The 23,412-nt window shown below is 37.4% G+C and overlaps 1 protein-coding gene across 1 annotated transcript; it reads left to right on the top strand.

Moving 5' to 3' along the window:
- The first annotated feature begins 1,419 nt into the window (after window positions 1-1,419).
- TRPV3 (transient receptor potential cation channel subfamily V member 3) lies at window positions 1,420-23,391 on the top strand. The gene is made up of 18 exons (XM_019545743.1): window positions 1,420-1,538; window positions 1,594-1,596; window positions 4,807-4,911; window positions 6,481-6,555; window positions 8,529-8,686; window positions 9,553-9,729; window positions 9,922-10,062; window positions 11,059-11,339; window positions 12,934-13,110; window positions 14,043-14,201; window positions 14,729-14,830; window positions 15,807-15,880; window positions 17,014-17,179; window positions 17,742-17,808; window positions 18,230-18,501; window positions 19,198-19,310; window positions 19,951-20,021; window positions 20,919-23,391. Exons 1-18 carry the CDS (start codon window positions 1,420-1,422, stop codon window positions 21,011-21,013), a joined length of 2,355 nt encoding a protein of 784 aa, XP_019401288.1. The 3' UTR covers window positions 21,014-23,391.
- The last annotated feature ends 21 nt before the right edge of the window (window positions 23,392-23,412 follow it).

Raw genomic sequence — 23,412 nt, 5'->3', positions numbered from 1 at the left:
TTTTCTGCTTGCCTTTAAATGAGAGTGCAATCTCAGCATGTGCTTTGATCACCTCCCTCCTTCAGCCTCTCATGTCCTTGTACTAGCTGTATCCTCTCACTGCTTACTTTTGAGCCATTCCTCAGATTTGAACTATATCTCTCGACCATAGCTGTCTCCTTGTGTCTTGTCTCATCCCACCTATTCTGTATAGAACTCCGTCCTGACGTCATCGTAGTCTTTCCATTCTTCCTCTTCCACTAAATCACCTTCCTTATCTTGGCTCCAATTTTTGTCTCCGCCCTTATTTCCTCCTGTTATTCCCTATAGGACCTCACTTCGCTGCTTTCCTTGTGACCTTCTCCAACCCAGCCCTCTCTGCTTGAAGCACTCTTGCACTTGTTTGTCTCCTGACAACTGCTAGGTAAACTCAAAACTGACAAGTTTTGAGTAATACCAGAATTTCCCTTTTATGAATGAATTGTATGCAAAAATTGCGATTTTTTTTATTGGCGATAATCATTTAAATGGTACACATTTCTGAGTTGTACTTCTGGTTCGTCCTGTAAAAATGCATATTAGCAGCATACATTTTCAAAATGTTTTATTTCTCCTTTTTTTTGTTTGTTAAACCAACATTTTCCAGCACAAGAAGACTTCAGTTGAAGTCCTGCATTGAAGTCTTAAATCATGTGTGATGCCAAACCATTCACCAGTGGCAATCATGACTTTTTTTCTTGTCTATCCGTTCATTTTGTTACAGTTGAACCAGGGCCCAGGAGTCCCTGGTAATTGCTATAAAAGGGTAAATTTTGAGTTGAGTTCTGCCACTGGTGTCAGAAGTCACTAAGCTGGCTCAGAGGTTGATTCTCTATTCTTCTTCCATCACTGTGCAAAGATTTCTGCCTTTATCTACACAGTAGTTTTAGTGTGACACCAGCCTTCCTATATTGCACCCAGTAGATTTAATATTGCTAGTCTGCTGGAACTTACTGGTTTTCTAAAGCTATATTGGTTGAAATATTAATAGACTTTTTAGATTTTAGCAGGGCTGCATAACCATCAGTGCAGTTTATCAAAGTTACTCTGTTCCTCCTATTACTCTTAATATCTGTCATAATACAAATGGCCAGACTCCCTTCAATTAAATACTGACTTTCTAGTTTTCCTAATGGTGGTATCATATCACCTCTAATACTGCTCTTGTTGAAAAATAATTTAAGCAAATATAGTCCAAAATAGAAACTTCAAACCTCAACACATTTTAATTGAACATCTGTGTCTGAATCTGTTGAAAAGGAAGAATTTTGAAAAATATCCTGATTAAAATGTGTGTATTATTTTTTGTATGAGAAAGGAATACCAACAAGCAATCTAGTCATATAATTTCTCAAAATTAAAAGGAAATTAAATAGCTCTGACTCTATCTACTGCAGAAACATGATTAAGGATAACAAGGAAATTATTCCGCTTATGGGCAAGAAACTAAATCCACGTGGTACACCTCCTACAAATCACCAGGACAAAAAGGCAACTGAAAGTACTCTCCCAAAGAAAAGGTAGGACACAAGAGCTTCCCCAGACCAGCCAAGGACAATTGATTGTGATGAACAGCAGGTTATAGTGCTATTTGTAAGCCCTTTTATCAGCAGGTATCAGCATATATTAGCATGGCAATCATTGCTAATATTTTCGTTGTCCATGTGCACACAGGCAGAGGTGTGAGGTATTTCGCCCAAATGTGGGCAGGGGCTATGTTGCAGGAGCTTTAAAAACCCACCACCTCAGCCTTGCAAGATCTCATCTCACTTCATGGGGGTCTACTCACGTGTCTAAGCCTGCAGAAACAGGGCCTAGCAAAGCGCCATGGTTTAAATGCGTAAGGGTATAGTGATCATTCGTAAAAGGCCATTCAGGAAGTGGGGACAAAGAGGAGCTGTTTTGGCAGCAGAGATTAGGCACTTCCTTAGTGAGAAGCATGGAAATATGACTGAGTGTGAACTATTAGGTTTAGGAAGGAGGCAAAATGGAGAAGCAAGGAAAGAGTTGGAAACAGCATAAGATTTTCATATAAAAGGTTGGATTCACTCTGTGTTTCATGATCCTCATTAATGAGCCATACCACTGATCTCATCCTACGAAATAAAATATTCATTTTAATGCATGCTTCACACCTGTACATTAATACTCCAGCTAGAGATTTGTGTCTGAATACAAGCTGATCATATTCATCCTTGATATAACGCTGATGAATACATCTCAAACGTTTGCTCTCTGATTTCTGCTTGTACCCTTGGGCGATTTCCATTCTTTTGTTGACTGCACTGCACAGAATATAGCACAATCACATTTTTAAGTCCCCGGAAAATTTAAAAATGCTTTGGCACCCATTACACCTTTGTTGATAGTCTGAGGGATTGCATCTATGCAGAAATGATGCATGCAGCTGCTTGTGACTCCTCGTAATCTGAAAACTCATGAGCTGGCCTGATTTCTCATTCTGTTCAGGAAGAGACACATCCTTTTTTTCTGTCTGGCAGGTTTAACCTGCCTGAAAGTATAAGGGTAGCCCTATACAGACCTGTGCTGGAATTATTGTTCTTGTTCGTATTGTGGGCAATGGGGATGTCTGATCTACTCCAAATACACAGGCACAGGCCACCTTGCAGGACACTGTCAAATTACAGCAAGTACATATGAGTTTTCCTATGGCAAATTCAGATTTCTGGCATCAGTAGTAATAACCTTAGGGTGGCAGAGGCTCACCTATCTTTCAACAGGGAGCTAGGGTGTGGTAGGGAACATTCCTGTTATATAAGAAACACCAATCACATGTATTTTAATTATAAACCTCCACCGTACTCCATTAATTACATGTGTTCATGCTGCTGTATATACCTCCTGCTTTTAACCATTTCAGGCTGGAGTGTTATACCCCCATTGGTGAGCCCAGGAGGCTATCTAAGTGTAATCTCTCTTTTACAAGGCTTTTATTTTAGCAATAATTCATTTTAGAATTAAACCTTATTTGACTTAATGAGGTAGGGATTAACCAATTGCACAGCATCTAAACTCGGGAAGATCTGGAGGCTGCGTGGGAGGAGTGCTGCCTGTGTTTTCAGAGCGTGACTAGGCTCATGGGGAGTGTTCCCTGTGACACGTGGCTGGAATACATAAGCACTTGGGTATGTGTTGTCAGTGACTTACGGTATGCCTTGGGTTTCCCCCGTAAAGCAAAAGATAGGTATGAGGATTATGCCAACCTTCAAGACGGGCTGCATAACAGTTCATGACAGCCATGTGCCCATTTGATGCCAGGGATGCAGAAGAGAATGGAGCTCCCCAGGCTGGAAGTCCTGTCCCTGGGGGTTTCCCCCAATGTAAGACAGCTGCCTCAGTGCTGAGCCAACACGCTGTTGTGTCCAGAGTAGGGCCCGTGCAACTGTTCAGTAGCCATTTCCACTGCCTCCAGGGTTCATTGTAGCCATAGGCCGTCATTGTCAGCAAGGGCAGGGCTCCTTGCATAAAGAACGCAAAACAATGGGATAAAGCTGCTTTCCCGCCATTCTTTCCCAGTCTTTGTGCCAAAGTCAGACATCTGCAGAGCTATATAGCCATTTACAGCTGCTGAGAATCTGGCACCTGTTTGTGTTAAGTAATGTCTCAGCTAACATGCTTCCTGTGCAATGATCAGCCCTCCCCCCTCGAAGTAATTTCAGATATACAGTACATGCCTGCTAAATAGAAGTGGTATTTTTCATATTCATATTTCTGGAATGTGCTCACATGCACATATAAAGGCACTAAAAGGTCACTGAAGTTTGAACACCCACATGCAGTGAATCCATACTTTTTTTTCACCAGATGATCAAAACTGTCAACCAGGGAAGATATCTCACGCTATTTTTGGCTTACATTGACAACTTGTTCAGTAGTAGCATAGCAGAAGGTGGAAAATTGATGCTCATGTGCTTGCTTTGACTGTATCTGAATATTTATTTGTAGGCAAGTTTAAAAGAAAAAGGAGGCAAATTCAGCACTGACATTCAGTTTGTTCTACAACCTGAAAGAATTGCAAGGTGACTGTCAGATTGCTTTAGAAATTCAGGCAACAACCTGCAAACTGTAGCCCCAATAGAAGTCACTTAGCCCACCACAAAATTCATCCATCGCAGGTGAAATGTGACACCTGTTTAATGACATCTATCAGTGACAAACCATTTACTCCTTCTTGCCAACACTCCAGGCTTTTAAAAGGCTGTGCCATCATAGTTCCTCACTAATCTTTTCCTATGTTGTCAAGCAACTCAACTCTTTCCTATCTCCTGTCTTAACTAAATACAGTGACATTTCATGCTCCTGATTGTGGAAGTAGCACGTTCAGACCTGGAGGGTTGAAGTGTCTTGTGCCATTTTAACACGTGACACACGTTTCAAGCTTTGCAGTGTTCTTCAGGGTCAGTGGCTTCAGGAAGGCTTCCTCTTGGTTCTTCCTAGCTGGAAAACTGGTGGCTACTATATAAATCTTTCAAAGAGCAGGTGGATGGGGGGGTGGGGAGGGTGTCTGCATTTGATAATATATTCTTTTGCAGTAGCAATAACCTGTGTGTTCAAAAGCTTGGTACAAAGTTGCCGCATTAAGTGTGGGACATGCAGAATGTGTTGGGAATATCTAAATAATTCCCCCCCTCCCCCGTGGTTACAATGTCACTCCAACTCTACTAGAAATATCTAAAGCTGTTCCTGGCTAAGAATATGTATATTAGTTTGTGTTATGATTTGATTTTCTTTCCTTCTAATAAACATTTAACACAATGTATTCAACAGTTCACACTTCTTCCTTGAGCTTGATGGCTTTGACAGCAATTCGACTCCAAGTCATGCATCTCCTCCTGTGTTTTCAAAACCCATGGATTCAAATATCCGCCCTTGGTAAGTGCAATATATGCCATATACACAATTCCATGGTACACAACCGCTCCTTTTTGAATAACTAATCAGAAGTTCTCAGTAAAATACAACGGTGTCTTTACATTCATGTTGGGGTTTTTTTTATACCAAAACTACCCTTGATTTCAGTGGGAGTGAAACTGTGGCCAAAGTTGGTGGTCTCAATCCTGAATTTTGTCCTTTCTTTTTTTTTTATTTGGCAAGAGACATAGATTAATAAATTAGGCCCAAATTCTGATTAGTTGACAAGCAAAATGGTGTTTTTTATTTTGAATCCTGTCTTTCCATTTAGCACTATCTTGTTAAAAAATTAGGGGCCATGTCCCCCCTACTCTCACTTATTTAGGACTGATGGTGTTTTGGGTTCTGTTGTAAAACCAGCAGAGGGAGCACAAGTCATCTAACAAGCTCTATCCTTAGCTCTGTGCTGGCATCCAATATATTGGTGATGGTACAAAAGTGAGTCAAACAATAGAGAGAAAAAATGAGTATTTGTGTTCAGGTAAAAAAAGCCATTTATGCCAAATGAGGAATGAGTGCAGAAAGACTCATTTTGTTGTCAAGGCTGTGAAAGGTTTGGGGTGTCAGCAAAAGGAAGCTGGATTGCCCATTGCAAATCAAATCCAGTCCAAGATGATAAAGACTGAATGCTTCTAAGTTCAATGGTGGTTTGGGGTTTTATGCAAATCAGCTGAATGTTTTGTTTAGTTTCCCAAAGATAGGTCTCCAGATTGCAACATCCCCAAATAACGACTACCCATCTTGTATCCTTTCTCTTTTGCAGAGTGGCCATGGGCAGACAGGGACTGCAATCTACAGGGCAGTGTGTGAAACCTAGCACTACTATCTGTATAGTTATTTTGTGCATAGGTAACACCGGGTTTCATTCTCCTGAGTTTTTAGCTGAGGGTATTCTATCACTGCTTAACCTGCAAGAAAAAAAATGAAAAACAAGCTATGAAAAGCAATTGCCATTTGTCCTCTTAAGTCAGATTTGCATTTAACCATTCTGCAAAGTAGGTACAGTATGTATTAAATACATCCTCCCTTGGAAGTATCAAAGTCAATCATGCAAATCCAATTTAGAGCCTGGTCTTGAACTTCTTATAGGCAATATCAGCAGTAAGCACTGCACAGAAATAACTTTGTAAGTCATTTATATTGTGTATGCAACCCGTGCACAATAGTTATCAAATTAATAATGAGAACGTGGTGGGGAAAGGTAGAATATAATGCAATATCTAGAGTTAAGTAAGAAAAACAGTATGAAAATTAAAAATGTTTGGGATCCCCAATGAAATAACAAGGGAAAACACAAGCAATCTTTTCAAATAGAACTTGTTTGCACAGTAATCTTCGAAGGTTTTAATTTTTCTTACAGTTTGAAACACACAAGGAGAGCTGAATGATGGGATTAAAAAGTACATCATCAAATTAATCTAATTACCATGCTTTCATTGATATTGCTTCTCACTATTGACTGATTCTTAGTATAATTTGCCAAGATGTCCTCCTCACTTAAGCACTTAACCTTTTCTGTGTTTTCTATAGTGCATCTGGAAACGGGGAAGACATAGATTCCCCACAATCTCTTCAGGACGATATTACAAACATAGACAGCTGTTGGTAAGTGGAGGCATAATGTATTTCTATTCTGGATTTTCCATGGATTAAATACGTGGTAGAGTGGATTTACTGATTTTTTGCTTGTCATGATTTAAAAATAAGGTCCTAATAGACTTCAGGGTATATGACTAATACGTTTTGAGTCTTATAATCAACAAATGCATGTTTGGAAATTGTATGTCATGCATCCCCCTATGAAATCTTGGAGATCAAAGAAAGGAAAAAGTTATAAAATTGTTTGCCTCCTGGTTCAGAGAGGAAATTTTGTACCTAAGCACCATGCATACAGGCAAGAACTTATCTAGTGCATAACTGTCAGCACCGTGTAGAGGCAACATAACACCTTTTTTCTTTTTATGGTTAATCTTCACAAGAAAAATGGTTGTAGGATAGAAAAATATCAACTGGGGTGGAAGTTATTGCCTTCAAGCTCAGCTCTCCTTAAAACACAAGATGCACTAATGGGTAGAATAAACAATACCAGTTAACTTCTGAAAACCAGTAGTATGGCTGCTGGTTTTTATTTTGGAAATTCCTATTTGTTAGGGATAGGACTATTCAGTATCTGAATAGAAGACCTCTAGGGAAAATCAGATCTTAATGATTGTCAAAAGAAAAAATATCATTCTGGAATGTATTGACAGGAGAGTTATATAAAATACACCAGAAGTAATTATTTCACTGCTCAACCTTGTTTAGGCATCAGCTGGAAGACAGTGACCAATTTGGGGTACCACCTTTTAAGACATAGACAAATTAAAGTGAGTTCAAAGGACAGCAACAAAAATAAAATTTCCCAAAAAAATGAGACCTAATGAGGAAATATGGAAAGAATTAGGTTTGTTTTGGTCTAGAAAAGAAAGAAGAGACTGATAGGGAATGCAACAGTCTTCAAATAAAGACTTAGGAGATGTAAGGCTGGACATCTTGACAACATTTCTAACTATGAATAGTTGAAAGACTGGAGCAGGCTTACAAGTGAGACTGCAGAATCACATTGTGTAGCTGAGGACAGGGTAGAGAAATGCCTGACAGAGACGGTTTTTGTACACTTGACCCTGCCTCAGAGAGGAGGTTGGACAGCTGACCTGGTGAGGTCCCTCAAGCTTTAGATTTCTGTAGTTTTATGATGCATCAGTGTGATTTTTAAGAAAGACTTCTACTGTTGGAGATGCTGTCTAAATTTTAAATCCTCATTGTGGTTAGTAAAACTCCATTGGCATTTTCTACACGGTGGCAGCTATAACACTGGTCAAATTTTAATCTGGTCGATTAATACGTTCTGCTTCTATGCATTCAAAGTGGATTTCTGGTGGGCTGTTCTGAGGTCCGAGATCCTGAGCTGGGATGCTGGAAGCTCAGCTGGTTGGGCCTGATTTGGACTTATTTTTTCAACATTTCTTCTTTATTTCTGAAAACCAGAACCTCCATTTTTCTCAGCCAGTTTTATGCATTGCATTGATACTCTGCTCTTGGAGGTTATCTCTAACCAGTCTTGGAACTGTGTCCAGATGAATCCAGTATTTTGTGCCAGGGATTTGTCATGCTCTCTGATATGAAAAGCCCTCTGGTGACCAGCCCATATGTTAGTCACAAATTCTTAGTGCAAAGTGGAGGATGTGTGTGGTGTTGGGGGATCTCTGAGCTTTATTCTTACTCTGATGGCTGTTGGAGATGGACTATGCAGAGGCTGAGGGGTCTACAAAAAGCCCCACACATTGTAAAATAATCACTTGGAAGAATAACCATGCTCCGTAGTCTGATAATTACAATCAGCTTTAGTAGCTGTTTCTCACCAAATAAGCTTCCTGTAACAACATTGCAGATGGAAAGCACAAGTGTGTATGCATGCATTTATATAAACATGATTATGTTAATTAGCAACACATAATCACATTTCTTTTTCTAAATAACACACTAGTATTAGTAGATTAGACTAGGATATATGGTTCTTTTTCTTTTCTTTTCTTTAGTACTAATCTGCCGCAAGGAGCTCAACACAACAATGTGCGGAAAAAGCTGAAGAAGTATTTGTTCAGGGCAGTATCTGAGGGGAATATAGAAGAATTATGTCATCTCCTCACAGAAATAAAGGAAAGGTCAAATGCATGTAGAAACATGACTGTGCCAGGTAAGCTGTGTAGTGAATCAGTGTTACTTCTCCTGATACCATGACCACGCATGTGGTAGAGACATGACTATTTGTTTTTATAGAGGAGTAAGGTGGCTCATTTGTTTGAATGTCATGTTTAGGCCTTAGAAAGAGTAAGAGCATCAATTTAGCTACCTACTAGCAGACAATGTAAGATTATTTCTGATGGTCCAGCGCACCAGTATGCATAGCTATAACTCTTCAGGGTGAATGTGATGACTGAACACTGCAGAGGAAAATAACTGTATGTACAGAGCTGCTTTTTTTACCCTCCATGCTAAACTGAGGGTATCTCTACATCACACAAGTTTTCTATTCCACTCCTTGTCTGGATTTTGCAACTGGTGTTGAGCGTCACGCTGCCATAGCCACTCTGTTTGAAATATCCAAATAGCTCTTTGAAAGCTATCTCCGATATGTCTGCATAAACGGCAGTCGTGCTTTTTGACTGTAACAAAGATAGGCACTTTTAGATGCATGTAGAAGAATAAGTACAGAATTGAAAGATAGAAACTGCTGCTTTTAAACCTAGTTATAGTTAGTGAGAATCATGGATGAACAAGACCTGAGGATTTCAGGATTTGGCCAAAGGTTTATTATGTATTAGCCAAGTCATATGGATAAACCAGTCTACTGGCTTGACTGATTTGTCAATACGTGTGTTTCTGCATTTAGGTACATATGGAATACAATGCTCAAATAAGGGAATGGGAGTAGACCAATTGTTTGCTGAATAGTTTATGTGTATATGTTTTCGTTCCCTAGTAAAAGGTTGGAATTCTTTTCTTGCTTTAGGAAATAACAAAATCTGCTTAGATTTTAATCTCAAAATTCAATCATTACAGAATATCTGATGAAAAAATTAACTGCTTCTGATACTGGGAAAACCTGTCTGATGAAGGCCCTGTTGAACATCAATCGGAACACAAATGAAATTGTGAATATACTGTTCTCCTTTGCAGAAGAAAATAATATTTTGGAACTACTTATTAATGCTGCATACACAGACGAAGCGTACAAAGGTATCACCATCCAGCAGCACTTCAGAATAATGTAATTTCTTCAGACTTTTAAACAAGAGTCCAAATTATTTAAGTTATAGATAGTTTCAATGACAATTTATAGTAATGATGCATCATCAGTCTGTTTAGTGTTGTACAAGGCACAAAAAGCCTTGATCTTATGCTCCTAATGCGTGCATATTGCTCTTGCAGGCCAGGCTGCTCTAAATATTGCCATTGAAAGAAGACAATATGATATTGCCAAGACCCTCATAGAAAAAGGAGCAGATGTCAATGCCCGTGCAGAGGGTGTGTTCTTTAATCCCAAATACAAGCATGAAGGCTTTTACTTTGGTAAGTGAAAAACATAGTCTACCTGGGAAAAGACTGGTTTGTAATACCGGAACAATTAAACCATCAGGAGACAAGTCTCTTACATTAACTGGACCTATATTAGTGAGCTCCCATAAGCTATAAAAGGGACAATGGGCCTCATTCTAAATGCAAAAGAATTTTCTCACACTTTGCTGTATCACAATAAGTTCCTGACAGACAGACCACACAGACAAAGCAAGTTTTTGCCCCTACAGAAGAATAAGGAAAGTATTTATTTTGAGACGCTCTTGGTTATGTGAGGCACAAGCAAACAAATAATACCCCAGACTACGTCTATTATAAACACAGGGGTAGGCCCAATGGGAGTCCTTTCTGTTCATTTCATGGGGCTTTGGAGCAGGTGCACAGTTAATAAAGGAAGAAATACCTGTCACGCAAGCTAGAAAAGAAGCCACCCAAATGAATGGTTAAACAAGTCCGGCAACACTCCAATTTAGCATTCTGAAGGACTAATTGCACAAGGTCCTTTTACACTTTGTCCCTACAGAATAGATGCTTGCGAAAGACCAGGGAATAGGATAAGCTTATACATAGTGCAGAGTGAATACACACATTTCTTATAGAGACATGAAAGGTCTGTGTGCTTATTTTGTTTAATTGGGTATTTCATGTAAGTGCTTGACATAACCCATCACATGACGTTAGCTACATTACCATTTGTAATGCAAATCACTATGCAATAAAGAGAATGCAACTTGCTACAGTTCAGAAAAGTATGTTCAGAAATAGTTTTACAGCAATTGTTTTCAAAGACAGAAATTTGTCAACAAAAGTGCATTTTTGCAATTACAGAGCTTCCTCAAACAACAATTTCACATGAACTTAGTTTCTCTTCAACTTTATATTATTGTGCTCAGATTTTAATTGCATCTCAAAATAGTTATTCTGTTACAGTACAGTTCTGATTCTTATAATATTTTTAATGAATAGCTATTCCGTTTTGTACTTTCTTAGGTGAAACTTCACTGGCATTAGCTGCATGCACCAATCAGCCAGATATTGTTCAACTGCTAATGGCCAATAGCAGGACTGATATTACCTCACAAGATTCCCGAGGAAACAATATATTGCACGCATTAGTTACAGTGGCAGAGGACTTTAAAACCCAAAATGACTTTGTAATCAGAATGTACGACATGATTTTACTGAAAAGTAAAGCTAGAATGTTGGAGACCATGAAGAATAAAGAGGGCTTGACACCACTCCAATTAGCTGCAAAAACTGGGAAAGTGGAGGTAAGACTCGGTCTCAATATTAAATTAAATATGCAGAGAGAATCTAGGTTGTCCATCTCTGTACTCATAACAGTAGTGTATACGTTGTTGATCATGTACTACTATACATTAATCATACTGGGTCAGCTGAGATCATTTAAAGCAAACCAAAAAACTCCATTAGTTGCACCAGGTTGTTCCTTGTACGAATCAGATTCTTTCAGGTCTTCATAAATCTCCTCCTAGCAGAATAAAATAACAATGTCTTTAATGCATCTTGCAAACCCGTCTTGTGAGGGAGCGATTTGAAGAGTGTAATGACTCCCCTGCTAAGTTATCTGCAGACTCATGGTAACAAAATGCACAAGCACCTGTGACATGGTACAAAGAAATCCACAGTACGTTCAATGCAATGAGTCAACGACATTACCAAGATCCAGTTCTGCATATTTTTCTGCCCTGCAAATAAGGCGTGTGGACAGGCAGCAATCATGTCATATGGTATCCAATGCAAGCTAATGAGATGAAGCAGCCATTTTTTTTGGTGTAGGTACAGCAGGAGTAAAACTTGGTGTGCTTCCTGAAGCGGCCTGGAAATGACCAGTTCGCTTAAGGGATGGTAACTCCTACAGCAGTGGTTTTCATTTCAACCTTTCAGACTCAAGACATGCCTCATTAAGGTCAAGGCACCCGTTGGAAAATGCCAGTTCTTAGTTTTCACTTTTTTGACTACAGAAAAGTCTTAGAGCAGTTCTTCTGTTCTAAATTCAGAAAGACCACAGCTGGTCAGAATGGATTTCTGTTTGAAATCTCTGGGTTTATCTTGTGAATCATATTTGTACACCTAGCAGTGCTAACATTGCAGAGCATCCCATGGCACCTGTGAAAGGATCCCAAGTCTCCCTGGTTGAGAATCAGAGTCCTATAGCGTTGAATGGCCCTTTCGGGATTCTGCATTTACGCCTGCTCATTACATGCTCAAGATGCAAATCACATGAGTTGACCCAATCAACTTTTGTAAAATGAAATCTTTCAGAACCTATTAATATAAATGCTTTAATGATATTTACAATTAAAAATAAGTTTTGTTTAAATTTAAGAAGTTTTCCTTTCAGCATTTTCAGTTCAAGTGGTGAAGTTTTTGTGCTGACATGTGACAAGTAGAAAGTGAAGTAGACTTTGCTCTTAATTACACAAGCGTATCTCTGGAGTTGTTCTGTATGGAACGACAGAATAGAACTTGGCCCTCGGAAAGCGACTGCTTGGAGTGCTTGGTAAATAATTAACAGTGGAATAAATTAGGAAGTCATGATTAAAAGAAAAGTTAAACAAAAATACCAAGTGGAATGTATGGTAGATTTGCTTTAATTGGAAAAAAGTGCACATGTAATAGAAAATTCAAAGCAATTAAAGAAAACTGTACATATTTCACAGAGCTCAGTCATCTATAATATCTCCCCTCAATTACTAAAAGGTTAATGGAATTACAGAATACATTTAATTGTGCCATTTTGGCAAATGTGACAGTACTTTTTTTTTTTTTGGCAAGTGTGCCCCGCTCTTGCTCTCTTCATTTAGAAGACTACACTCACAAATGATTCTATTAATGTTTTAGATTCTGAAATACATTCTTAGTAGAGAAATAAAAGACAAGCCAAACAGAAGCCTTTCCAGAAAATTCACGGATTGGGCTTATGGACCTGTTCAATCTTCTCTTTATGACCTGACAGAATTAGATACCACCGTGGACAACTCATTACTGGAGATTATTGTTTATAACACAAATATTGGTGTAAGTTGCCTGTCACTGAAAGCTGTATATTTTCTAGCAGTATATTCACTTGCAGTTTAAAAATCCATAACGTAGCTGGAGAATTTGTCTAACTGTTATTAAAAATGCAACTTTAGTTGTCCCTTTTGCAGCAGAAGCCACTATGATAAACAGAGCCCCATTATGATTGCCTATTATTTCAGATCCCAACGTAAGATTAGGGCATTACTTTTTGTTGCATAGTTGGGGCATTATCTCTCGTACTGTAGTTTTAACTGTAAGAACAGTCAGAACAAGCTGCCTAGGGAAGTTGCAGAGTCTCCTTCATTGGAGGTTTTCAAGAAGTGGCTGGCTATGTATCTATTTGGATGCTTGTAGAACTAGTGGATCTGTGAATGAATGAAAGATCTGGGGCCGGGGTGGACTTGGTGACAATTAGGGTTCTTTCAAATCCTAGAATGCTGTCATTCTCATGGCAGCTAAAATGGTTTTGGGCTAGTGGGTCAGCACACTGCATCTCCTCTCTCAAACAGCCACCTGCTATCCTAGCTGTAGCTTCGTTAAAAGGAAGTGTTTATTGGGGATCACTAAGAAGTAAATTTCCTTTGTGTAGCATTGTTCTATAGATCTAAGCAATGCATTACCAAGAATGTTTCAGTCTTTAAAAGAATTTGGTTTTCTACTAAAATTCAAATGACTATCATCGTACTTTCACCCGAGCAAGGTGAACTTGATTTAGGAGATAATCGTACATATCAATTGCTGTAGCACCAATGAATTATGCCACCTGAGGGTCTGACTTGTCTAGTCGTTGAACAAAGATGTTAATCTAGATTAACAGGAAGAGGCCCTGAAATGAAGCTTATAAAATATGCCCTTGAAAATTTGGGGGATTTTTTTTATATTCAGTGACCCATCTTTTTCTCTTGCTTTCTAATTCTTTTCTTCTACAGAACCGCCATGACATGTTGACCTTGGAGCCCCTGAATTCACTACTGCGAATGAAATGGAAAAAGTTTGCAAGACACATGTTCTTTATTTCATGTTGCTTTTATTTCGTATACAATGTAACATTAACATTTGTCTCCTACCACAAGCCCCATGGAGAGGAGGTATGCACATAGACTGAAAATTCTCATCAATTTTTTATTTTAAAATGCCATCTTCCCCAAACCAGATTTAACATGCATGGCCAATCAGCAGTACAAATAAATGATATACTGGTTCCTATGAAGTGAAAGAGTTTTGGCATTTGGCTTCAGCGAAGGCCAGGTTTCCCATATTGAGTTTATTACTTGAAGCGCAAGAGCAACAATTAAGAGAAAAGAGAAACTCATTTGAGTCTTGCAACAACAGACCACTCACTCTTTGATGTATGTGTGTGGGGATGGTTGAAATTGTAAAAGTTATTTCTTTAATAATTGAGACAAATAATCATGTTTTAAACAGCCTAAACTATGTTATGTCATTTTGGACTTAACCCTGTAAGTACTCCATGCAAAAAACTCGTATTAAAGCCAATAGTAATTCTGCCCAGACGGTCATGGGGATTGGACCCAGTGTCAATACCTTTTTATTTGTTTAGTCTTTAAATAACTAACTCAAAACATCCATTGTTCAACCCTGCCCTCTTTTTCAGGATCCACCTTATCCATTAATTCTGACACGTAAAATGGGATGGCTACATCTGATGGGACAACTGTTTGTTATGCTAGGGGCATTAGGTTTAGCTGTAAGAGAGGTAAGACATGTCCAGAATTGATATACAGTATTGTATGCATAAATGTCTTCTGCAGATTTATAAACAGTTTGGTAATAGTTTTGATGAACATTTTAGAACACCTGGAATTACTTAACAGCTAATGAACAAGCATAAAGGTGTTAATCATTTCTAAGGACCCTGTATATATACTACTGCAAGTGATACAACATGAAATGATGCAAATATTTTCTATTTGAAAGAGTGGGAACAAAATGGCCAGGTACAGACATCACAGTTTTACCAGTATAAGTGATCAGAAATCAGTTTATACCCATAAGAGAACAAATGTTTAGAGCACAAAACTGGTCTATACCCATAACAGAACAGAAGTGCAGCACACGTAGACTGGTTTAAAAATGGCAGAGCCTGGTCTAAGATTTGCCCCTCTCCTTCGCCCTGTCCACCGAAGGGCAAATGTGTGTTCTGTTTGCTACTGACCTAAACTTATAGAAAATCACATAACTTAGATCGATTCTACCTTGGGCTTCTTGAATGCCTGTACCTAGCCAAGATGGACAAGGTTCTATGGGTAAATCCTAGCCAATGAGTTTTAACATACAGAGAACATAGCCAACTTTTACTAATTAGGCAAGTTATTTTAGCCAGGGTGTCAGTTTAAGGTCTTTAGGTAAGCAGAACTGCTCGTGTCCTTGAAGTGGTTCATGCTTTAAACTACAGTATTGGATTAGGGTTTGTCCCAGAGAAGACAAAGATTTATGACAGATTTTTCCAGTGAAGCATTTAAATAGACATTACTATTAAATAATTTTTAAAGTTAACTGTTACGTACAGTTGAACAAGCAGACTAATTTCTTAAACATTCTGTAAAAGCAACTTTTGAGCTATTACAGAAAGACTAAAACTAGTTATTTGTATTGAATTTTTAATGATCAGGTAATATTTTGCAACTTTTTTTACTACTTTTTAAACCTATTTTATAAATTTCTCTATGTAGAGTGTAGCGATCTTTCTGCTGAGACCCTCAGACCTTCAATCAATTCTATCAGATGCATGGTTCCACTTTGCATTGTAAGCCTAACATGTAAATAATTGTTGCTTCTGAAATAACTTTCATTCTGTTAGTTATATATCTTTGATTGGCTGAAAATAGAATCCTTTCACTGTCAATCACATTTCTTTACATTTATTTGAGAAAATATTATAATTTTAGATGTAACTTTAGTGTAAGACACTGCTCATTGTCTGGCACCATGTTTAGTTAAACTGATCAGTAATTATTCTGAATTAATAGATGCAAACTTCTGGCCCCAGGAGTATTTGTTCAATATATGTAGCTGTCTCTAATTTCTTGAGAGACTTTATTTCATAGTTTCATAGTTTCTAGGGTTGGAAGGGACCTGAGCAGATCATCGAGTCCGACCCCCTGCCATGGCAGGAAAGAGTACTGGAGTGAAACAACCCCAGCAAGGTGTACATCTAGCCTCCTCTTAAAGCCCCCCAGGGTAGGAGCCTGCACCACTTCTCTTGGCAGTTGGTTCCGGATCCTAGCTGCCCTGACCGTGAAGTCGCGCCTCCTGATGTTGAGCCTGAATCTCCCCTCTGCCAGCTTATGACCGTTATTCCTGCTCACTCCTGGCGGTGCTCGGGGGAACAGGGACTCCCCCAGTGCCTGCTGCTCCCCTCTGACTAGTTTGTAACAGGCCACGAGATCCCCCCTCAGCCTTCTCTTGTGGAGGCTGAACAGGTTCAGGTCCCGTCGCCTCTCCTATTTCTGAAAGTGCTGTAGGATAGAGGGCTATATTTTGTTTAAAAAGAAATGTCATTGGGGCCGGATCCTGACCTTCATCATCTTTGTGTTGCTTTGAGGAAAAAGCTAACAAAGCTGCCCTTACTGGCTGGTTGGGTCTTTTATATATGGGAATCCTGAAGTGGCTTGAAGTCAGCACTGGGATTCCTATTCTATCCTCTCCTGGTCTTGGCAAAGGAAACATGACTGGGGGATCAGTCAAGATCCTTATACTATTCCTAGACAATCCTTTCCTACTGTTAAATTATAATAATACACATAGGAAAAAGCAGGATGGGAAAGTGAAATTAGATGTTAAACATAAAGAAATAAGGAAGTTCAATATTACTGTTCTCCATTATCTATTTTAAGTTTGTGTGTTGTGTAAGAATATTTACACGATTTTTTTTAACAGTTTTATACAAGCTGTGCTTGTGATCTTCTCCGTCTTCCTCTACTACTTTTCCTACAAAGAACACCTTGTGTGCCTTGTTTTGGCTATGGCATTAGGATGGGCCAACATGCTGTATTTCACCAGGGGGTTGCAATCCATGGGGATATATAGTGTCATGATCCAAAAGGCAAGTATAACATTTGTAGCTCTTTGTTATATTACTTCCTCGCTGTGTTATATTTACTTAGTGTATTTGGTAAATCTTAGTCAGATAGGTTCCTCAATTTGGATGTTGCATATACAGTATTTCAAATATTTGACACTGACTGTTCCAGTTTTTTTGGTTCCTAAAAAATGCTTGAGATCAATGTCATACTTTAAAACAATCATAAAAAATAAGGGGGGTATCATACTAATTACTTCTGAGTGTTAAATATACTTTTAAATCAATTAAATATATTCAGCTGATAGAGTTTTCATATTTAATTGCATTTTATGCCGAAATGCTTTATCTGGGAATAGTGTTATATGTGATCAAGCTGTGATTATATAGCCATTAATGCACAAGAAGTGGGGCCAAATCATAGAAAATCAGGTCAATTAACTCTTTTAGGTTTCCACTGTTTACAAAGTAACCATAACAATGGTTCATAATATAATGAAACACTTTTTGACAGTTGCACCATTTTTATATCACTGCAAAAATAACTTCTGGCTTTATTTATGATAAACACTTTCTTTTTTTTTAGGTTATCCTACATGATGTGATAAAGTTTTTAGTTGCATATATCATATTTTTGCTGGGATTTGGTGTAGGTAAATATCATTTATTGACTATTACTGGAGAAAACACACTGATACTTTTCTGTGAGATTAAATGTTTAGTGCTATTATGAATAAAAGTACTGTTGTTCTGGTGACAAATTTCCAGATAGAGGTGTAAGTGCTTCTCGTGGATATTTAAAAATCCATTTTGTGGGAGTCTTTAAAATATCTATGTAGATAACTGTATCCTCTCCAGCTAAATGGCCCCTTTTTAGTTTCTCTTGGTTTTGCTTTGCTAAATTGTTATCTGCTGTTGCTGTATCTTACTGGGTTGGTTCTCTATTTCCTTTCAGAATGCAGTGGGTGAAAAGCAACCTCTCTCCATAGTATGGATTGTACTATTTTATTCTTTGGGATATGAGGTGTATACATGTGAAATATATCTTTTTTCCCCCTTTTTCTTTCTCCTTAGCTCTTGCTGCATTGATTGATACTTGCCCCAATAACACTGAATGCCATTCCTACAGCAGTCTGGGCAAAGTTCTCATGGAGCTTTTTAAACTCACTATAGGACTTGGAGATCTGGAGATCCAGCAGAATTCAAAATATCCTTTGCTGTTCCTTCTTATTCTCATAACTTATGTAATACTGACTTTTATTCTCCTTCTGAATATGCTGATTGCATTAATGGGAGAAACCGTGGAAAATATTTCTAAAGAGAGTGAGCACATTTGGAAACTCCAGGTTTGTTTGTAATATTAAACCATAAATCGTAGTTCCCCCCCACCTCACTTAGTTAAGGCCCATCCACTTCTAGTTTGAAAGATAACTTTTGTAAAAATAACAGATCGTGTTAATCTATATTTAAGTTTTGATTTAGTGATAACCTGGCTAGCTACATATTGTTTTGTTCTTTCAACTATAGATGCAATGGCCAAATTCTCCTCTAAGCTGCAGCCATGTAAACTTGGAGCATCTCCCCTGAAGTCAGAGCAGTTAGAAACAACAATGGTAGACAGTAGATAGACAGGTGGGACAAATAATAAATAGTCCTCCAGACTTAGACAAGCACAATTTGAAATAAATATTTGGTCCTGTAATTTTAGCAACTATAAAGAAATGTTTAATGAATGTGATACCTGTAGGAAGTTCTCTGTTTCCTATTTGTTTACACACCCTTGGCAGGTACCTCAACTGAATTTAGTATTAAATGGTTATTTACTACTGTTGATGTCAGTGCAGATTATAAAATCCCTTGGTAGATATGCAAAAAGAACATAATGGATCATACTCCAACAATGATCCAACAATATTCCGTACACTTCATAGATTCATAGATTCACTTAAATAAGATATGAAATCTATAGATGCAACGAGGAATACATTTACATTAAACATGGTTAAGAACGCCACTCTAACTTTATAATATATTTTTGCCAGAGAGCCAGGACCATTTTGGAATTTGAAAAAATTTTACCAAAATACCTGAGGAAAAAGTTCGAGTTGGGAGAGCTGTGTAAAGTAGCAGAAAATGACACTAGAATATGCTTAAGGTAATAATATACTAACACACTTTTTAGTCTGGCATGTGTGCTGCTTCTGGGTTTTAATGCACACAAAAGTCAGTTCAAAATATTTTTGTTTAAATATATAAACTATTTTGTACTGGTTTAGATTTTGTAAGTAGGAACAGTAATTTGTTTACAAAAATCTCGTTTAGAATTTCTACTGCAAACAACTGTTTAATAAAGCTGGAAATGTGTAGTCTTGCTTATACACAAATCATCTTTTTGTGGGGATTTTATTTATGTTCATATACGATTTTAATGCCCAGTTCCTAAATCTCTAGTTTGCAGTGCATTTTAATTGGTTGTAATCTCCTTTGAATGTTAATTTAAAATGACCATTTGTAATTGTTGCTCTTTAACTGCAAAATATTACCAGACTTTGAGAACACTATCATCTTTATGAAATGTGAGTTTTAAACCAGTATTAACAATGCGTGAACATATAAAATAGGTGAATACATTACATAATGTTGCAAAATACATGCATTCTTTTACTACTGGCAAAACAGGTATTTGATGATATTGTGACAATTCTGAGAAGTAATTAAGAAACAAGAGAGGAAGTGTAGCTATGAAGCTGGAGATAATGCATGCTAATTATGCAATTTGTATACAATACAAACAGGATTAATGAAGTGAAATGGACCGAATGGAAAACGCATGTTTCATTTATTAATGAAGATCCAGGGGCAACAGGTATTGTTAATGTAAAAATTGTTCTATTTGAATGAATATACAATTTTATAAAGGCCTTCCTTGTCATATTTGTTCTTATAAAAATATTTAAGTATTTCTTATATGTAAAGCTGAATGTTGTTAAAACGTAAATTGTAACAATTCTAGCAATATAGCAAATTGTCTATTCCGCAGCACAAACCTAATGATCTGCTTCTCACCGGTTTATTGAAAACTTGCTTTCTTTCACATTTAAGATGATTCTTCAGAAAAGAAAACTCTGGAACTTTGTCTCCAATTCCTATTTTTAAATGTGAACTTGGGGCCTCGCTCTGTTTGTATTGTGCAGTTGGACCCTTGTGTCCACTGATGAGTGATGCTCCATGTAAGAGGAAGGGGTCTGCTAATACACAACAAAGGATGAAGGCCATAAATATGTAGGAGCCAAATTAACCAAGGTATTTAGGTATCCTAAAGATAGAAGGAGGCAGATTGCAAAATTTGCATATCTTCCTGATTAGGTAGTTCCTCCTGGCTGCTTTCAGTATAATAGATCATATTAGTTGCATTTTTAGCTTTGTTGCAGTCTTCTTTCTCAACCTTTTGTTATTTAGAAGAGGAATAATAGAACAATAGCCTAATTTGCAGATATTGCAGATGGCAAAAAAATACCTGTTTGAGTTCTGTTCTGATTTAAATGTGCATACATGTTGCTTAGTGGAAAAAAATCTCAGCATTGTCAAAGAGGGGGACAAGGATAAAATGCAGTCCTATACAAAATATGGTAGCATATATAGACCTTATTGATCAATTAAATTCATGTATTTTTAAATACAAACATTATATGCCAAACTAGATTACTGAAAATAATTTCTTCTGTAGAACATTTTTAGCAAATATTTTTCCTTTTTTTCCTAGATTACAACAGAGTTCAAGATGATTCAAGAAGTAATAGCAAAAACACACTGAACACATTTGATGAAATGGACGATTTGCGAGAAACCACTGTTTAGTTGTGCAGTACTTCATATTTGGGCCCAAAAAAAGGACCCATAGAGATGCTGGAATCCTAATGTGTTTGTACGTCAGGCAGCTACAAGCAGGCAGAGCAGCTTTCATGGACTGGGGGTCCAGTGACTGCAGTCCACATAATCATAAAATATCAGCGCAAGGAATAAGAACTGTTCTGTCTTGGCTCAGTTTGAGCCCCTTGAACAAAACCACTCGTGTCAGAGTTGTTTGACAATATTCAAATATGGTTGATTTTTTTTTTGTATCGCTTAAAAAAAAATCAGACAAAGGTGGTATACAATATTTGTTCCTTTTGGAGATGGTATTCAGATCTCTTTTGAGGCCTGACGTTCTAGCATCTCTTCTAGTATCTCTAATCCATGAGAAACCATTTTTATATGGAAAATGATGAAGTTTTTGGAATGTGAAATAAGACATTTCAGCTTGGAAATAAAACCACTCTATGAAGTATGTCATTTTGAAAGTTCTGGATACAGTTGGCGCTTGCATGACGGTTGTCAGTGTTATCATTATAGGACTGATTGATCTTGCAAGTAGAGATGGGGGTGGGAAGTGACAGAACCTCAAGGGAGAAGACTTGCAAGATCTGTCTCTTTGTCTGTAATGCCCAGGGTGAATATACATGTCTGTTTTTTTTTTTCTTATTTGTACTGTATAAAATCCCTTTCATAAAAGTAAAGGTCAGGAAAATTAATTCATTTCAGGGGGGTTATTGTTTGGGTTGGTATAAATCACTAGGAGTTTGGCCTTTCACTATCACCACTGAAACATCCAGTGCGTGTTTGTCTTATTGTTTAAACAACGTACTTGTTACCACATCTGGAGTTTTCTTGGGTTTTAACTTAACTCCTAAGCTCATCTACAAGTACAAATGAATATTTGTCCACAAAGAAATTTTTAATAAAAATATTTGTACTGTAATTCCGGACCTTTTAAGCTCCTTTCTGCATTCAAAACACTATGTTGCACTTTCTGTAGCACTTTCTAGTTGACCGGTTATCAAAACTTATAACTATGAATGGTTTGTTTTTTTATATTGTTTACATGTGTATATATTAAATGCCATATTTTTATTTTAAGCATGTTGAAAATTTGCTAATATTTCTGTACAATGTGCTTGAGTCTTCATAGCTTCTGATAAAAGTTTTTTTGTTGAGTTATTTAAAAGATAAAAAGAGGCACTCAGAAAAGATGAAAATCCTGATATGAGTTTTGTGTAGCAATAAGAGCTCGATTAGAGCCTTAGAACTGCCTAGCCGGACCATTCAGCACCAGCGTCTTTGAGTCACAAGATGACCATGACCAGGTTGATAATGAATAATAAGCACAGTAGATCAGATTCTGTTCTTTTTTATGTAATATTTATTTAAAGTTAAAGACAAAACATAATTTAATAAATATTTAATTTTCTCTGTCATCTTTGGCTCTTTTGTGTTGTATTATTGCCTTCATGTTAGAGTTGGAACACAAGGTAAAGATAAAGGATATTGGTTAGCAACAATGGATAAGGAATAGATCACTTCTCAAAGGAAAAGGGAAATACCATACTTTTTGGTCCATTACTTTTATTTATTCATTTATTTATTTTTGGTTACCTAAATAAGGACACTGGTAGGAACACAAGATTTCTGGGAGCACTGCATGTGGCCTTAACACGTCAAGCAGTGTTAACAAATGTAGAGTTATAATCAAAGAAGAAAATGTTCTGAATTTTTCTATATATGCCATATTGTAGCCAGTGCACAGGAGGGAAAAAACATAATTGTGTACCCCAAATGCAATGTATCCCACTTCATAAGCTATCATCCGCCCTTTAGTTTAGGGCTCATATGAAATATCCACCTGTATTTCAATTTAAGCACAGTTCTGAGTTCTCAAGTTTTAGGAATATTTTGTCAGCAAGCTTTCAAACCTTGAATAACCTAAAAAATAAATGGCTAAAAAATGAACAAGCCCAAGAAGAGTATTTCCTGCATTAGGATAATCATCATCATATTTGTACCATTCCACCTAATTTTTGTGTTTTACCCAAAATGCTTAACTTAAAAGTTCTTTTCCTGCCCTTTCTCCCCATACACCTGCTGTGTTTTTCAACATGTTAATTCTAGATTTCTCCAATTCTTGAAATACAAGTCTTGCAGTGGCTTTCAGTTATGGGTACTTTATAAAGGGGTGACATTTGCCATTACCTTGTTTTGGTTTTATTTCCATTACTATTTTTCACTCTTGGGAGTAGAACTTTTAAAGTACGTCTGTAATGGACCCAACACAAAAATGACCCATGAGGCCATACACAAAACAGCTGAGTTGACATTTCTTGTTAGTAACATGCAGATAAACCAAAAATTATCCCTTTAAAGAGTAATGTTGGCATTACTGC

Source organism: Crocodylus porosus, unplaced genomic scaffold, assembly GCF_001723895.1.
Source record: "Crocodylus porosus isolate Cpor-Errol unplaced genomic scaffold, CroPor_comp1, whole genome shotgun sequence".
Taxonomy (NCBI): Eukaryota; Metazoa; Chordata; order Crocodylia; family Crocodylidae; genus Crocodylus; species Crocodylus porosus.
The sequence above is the reverse complement of the archived record's forward strand: the minus strand, read 5'-3'. Positions and strand labels throughout refer to the sequence as shown.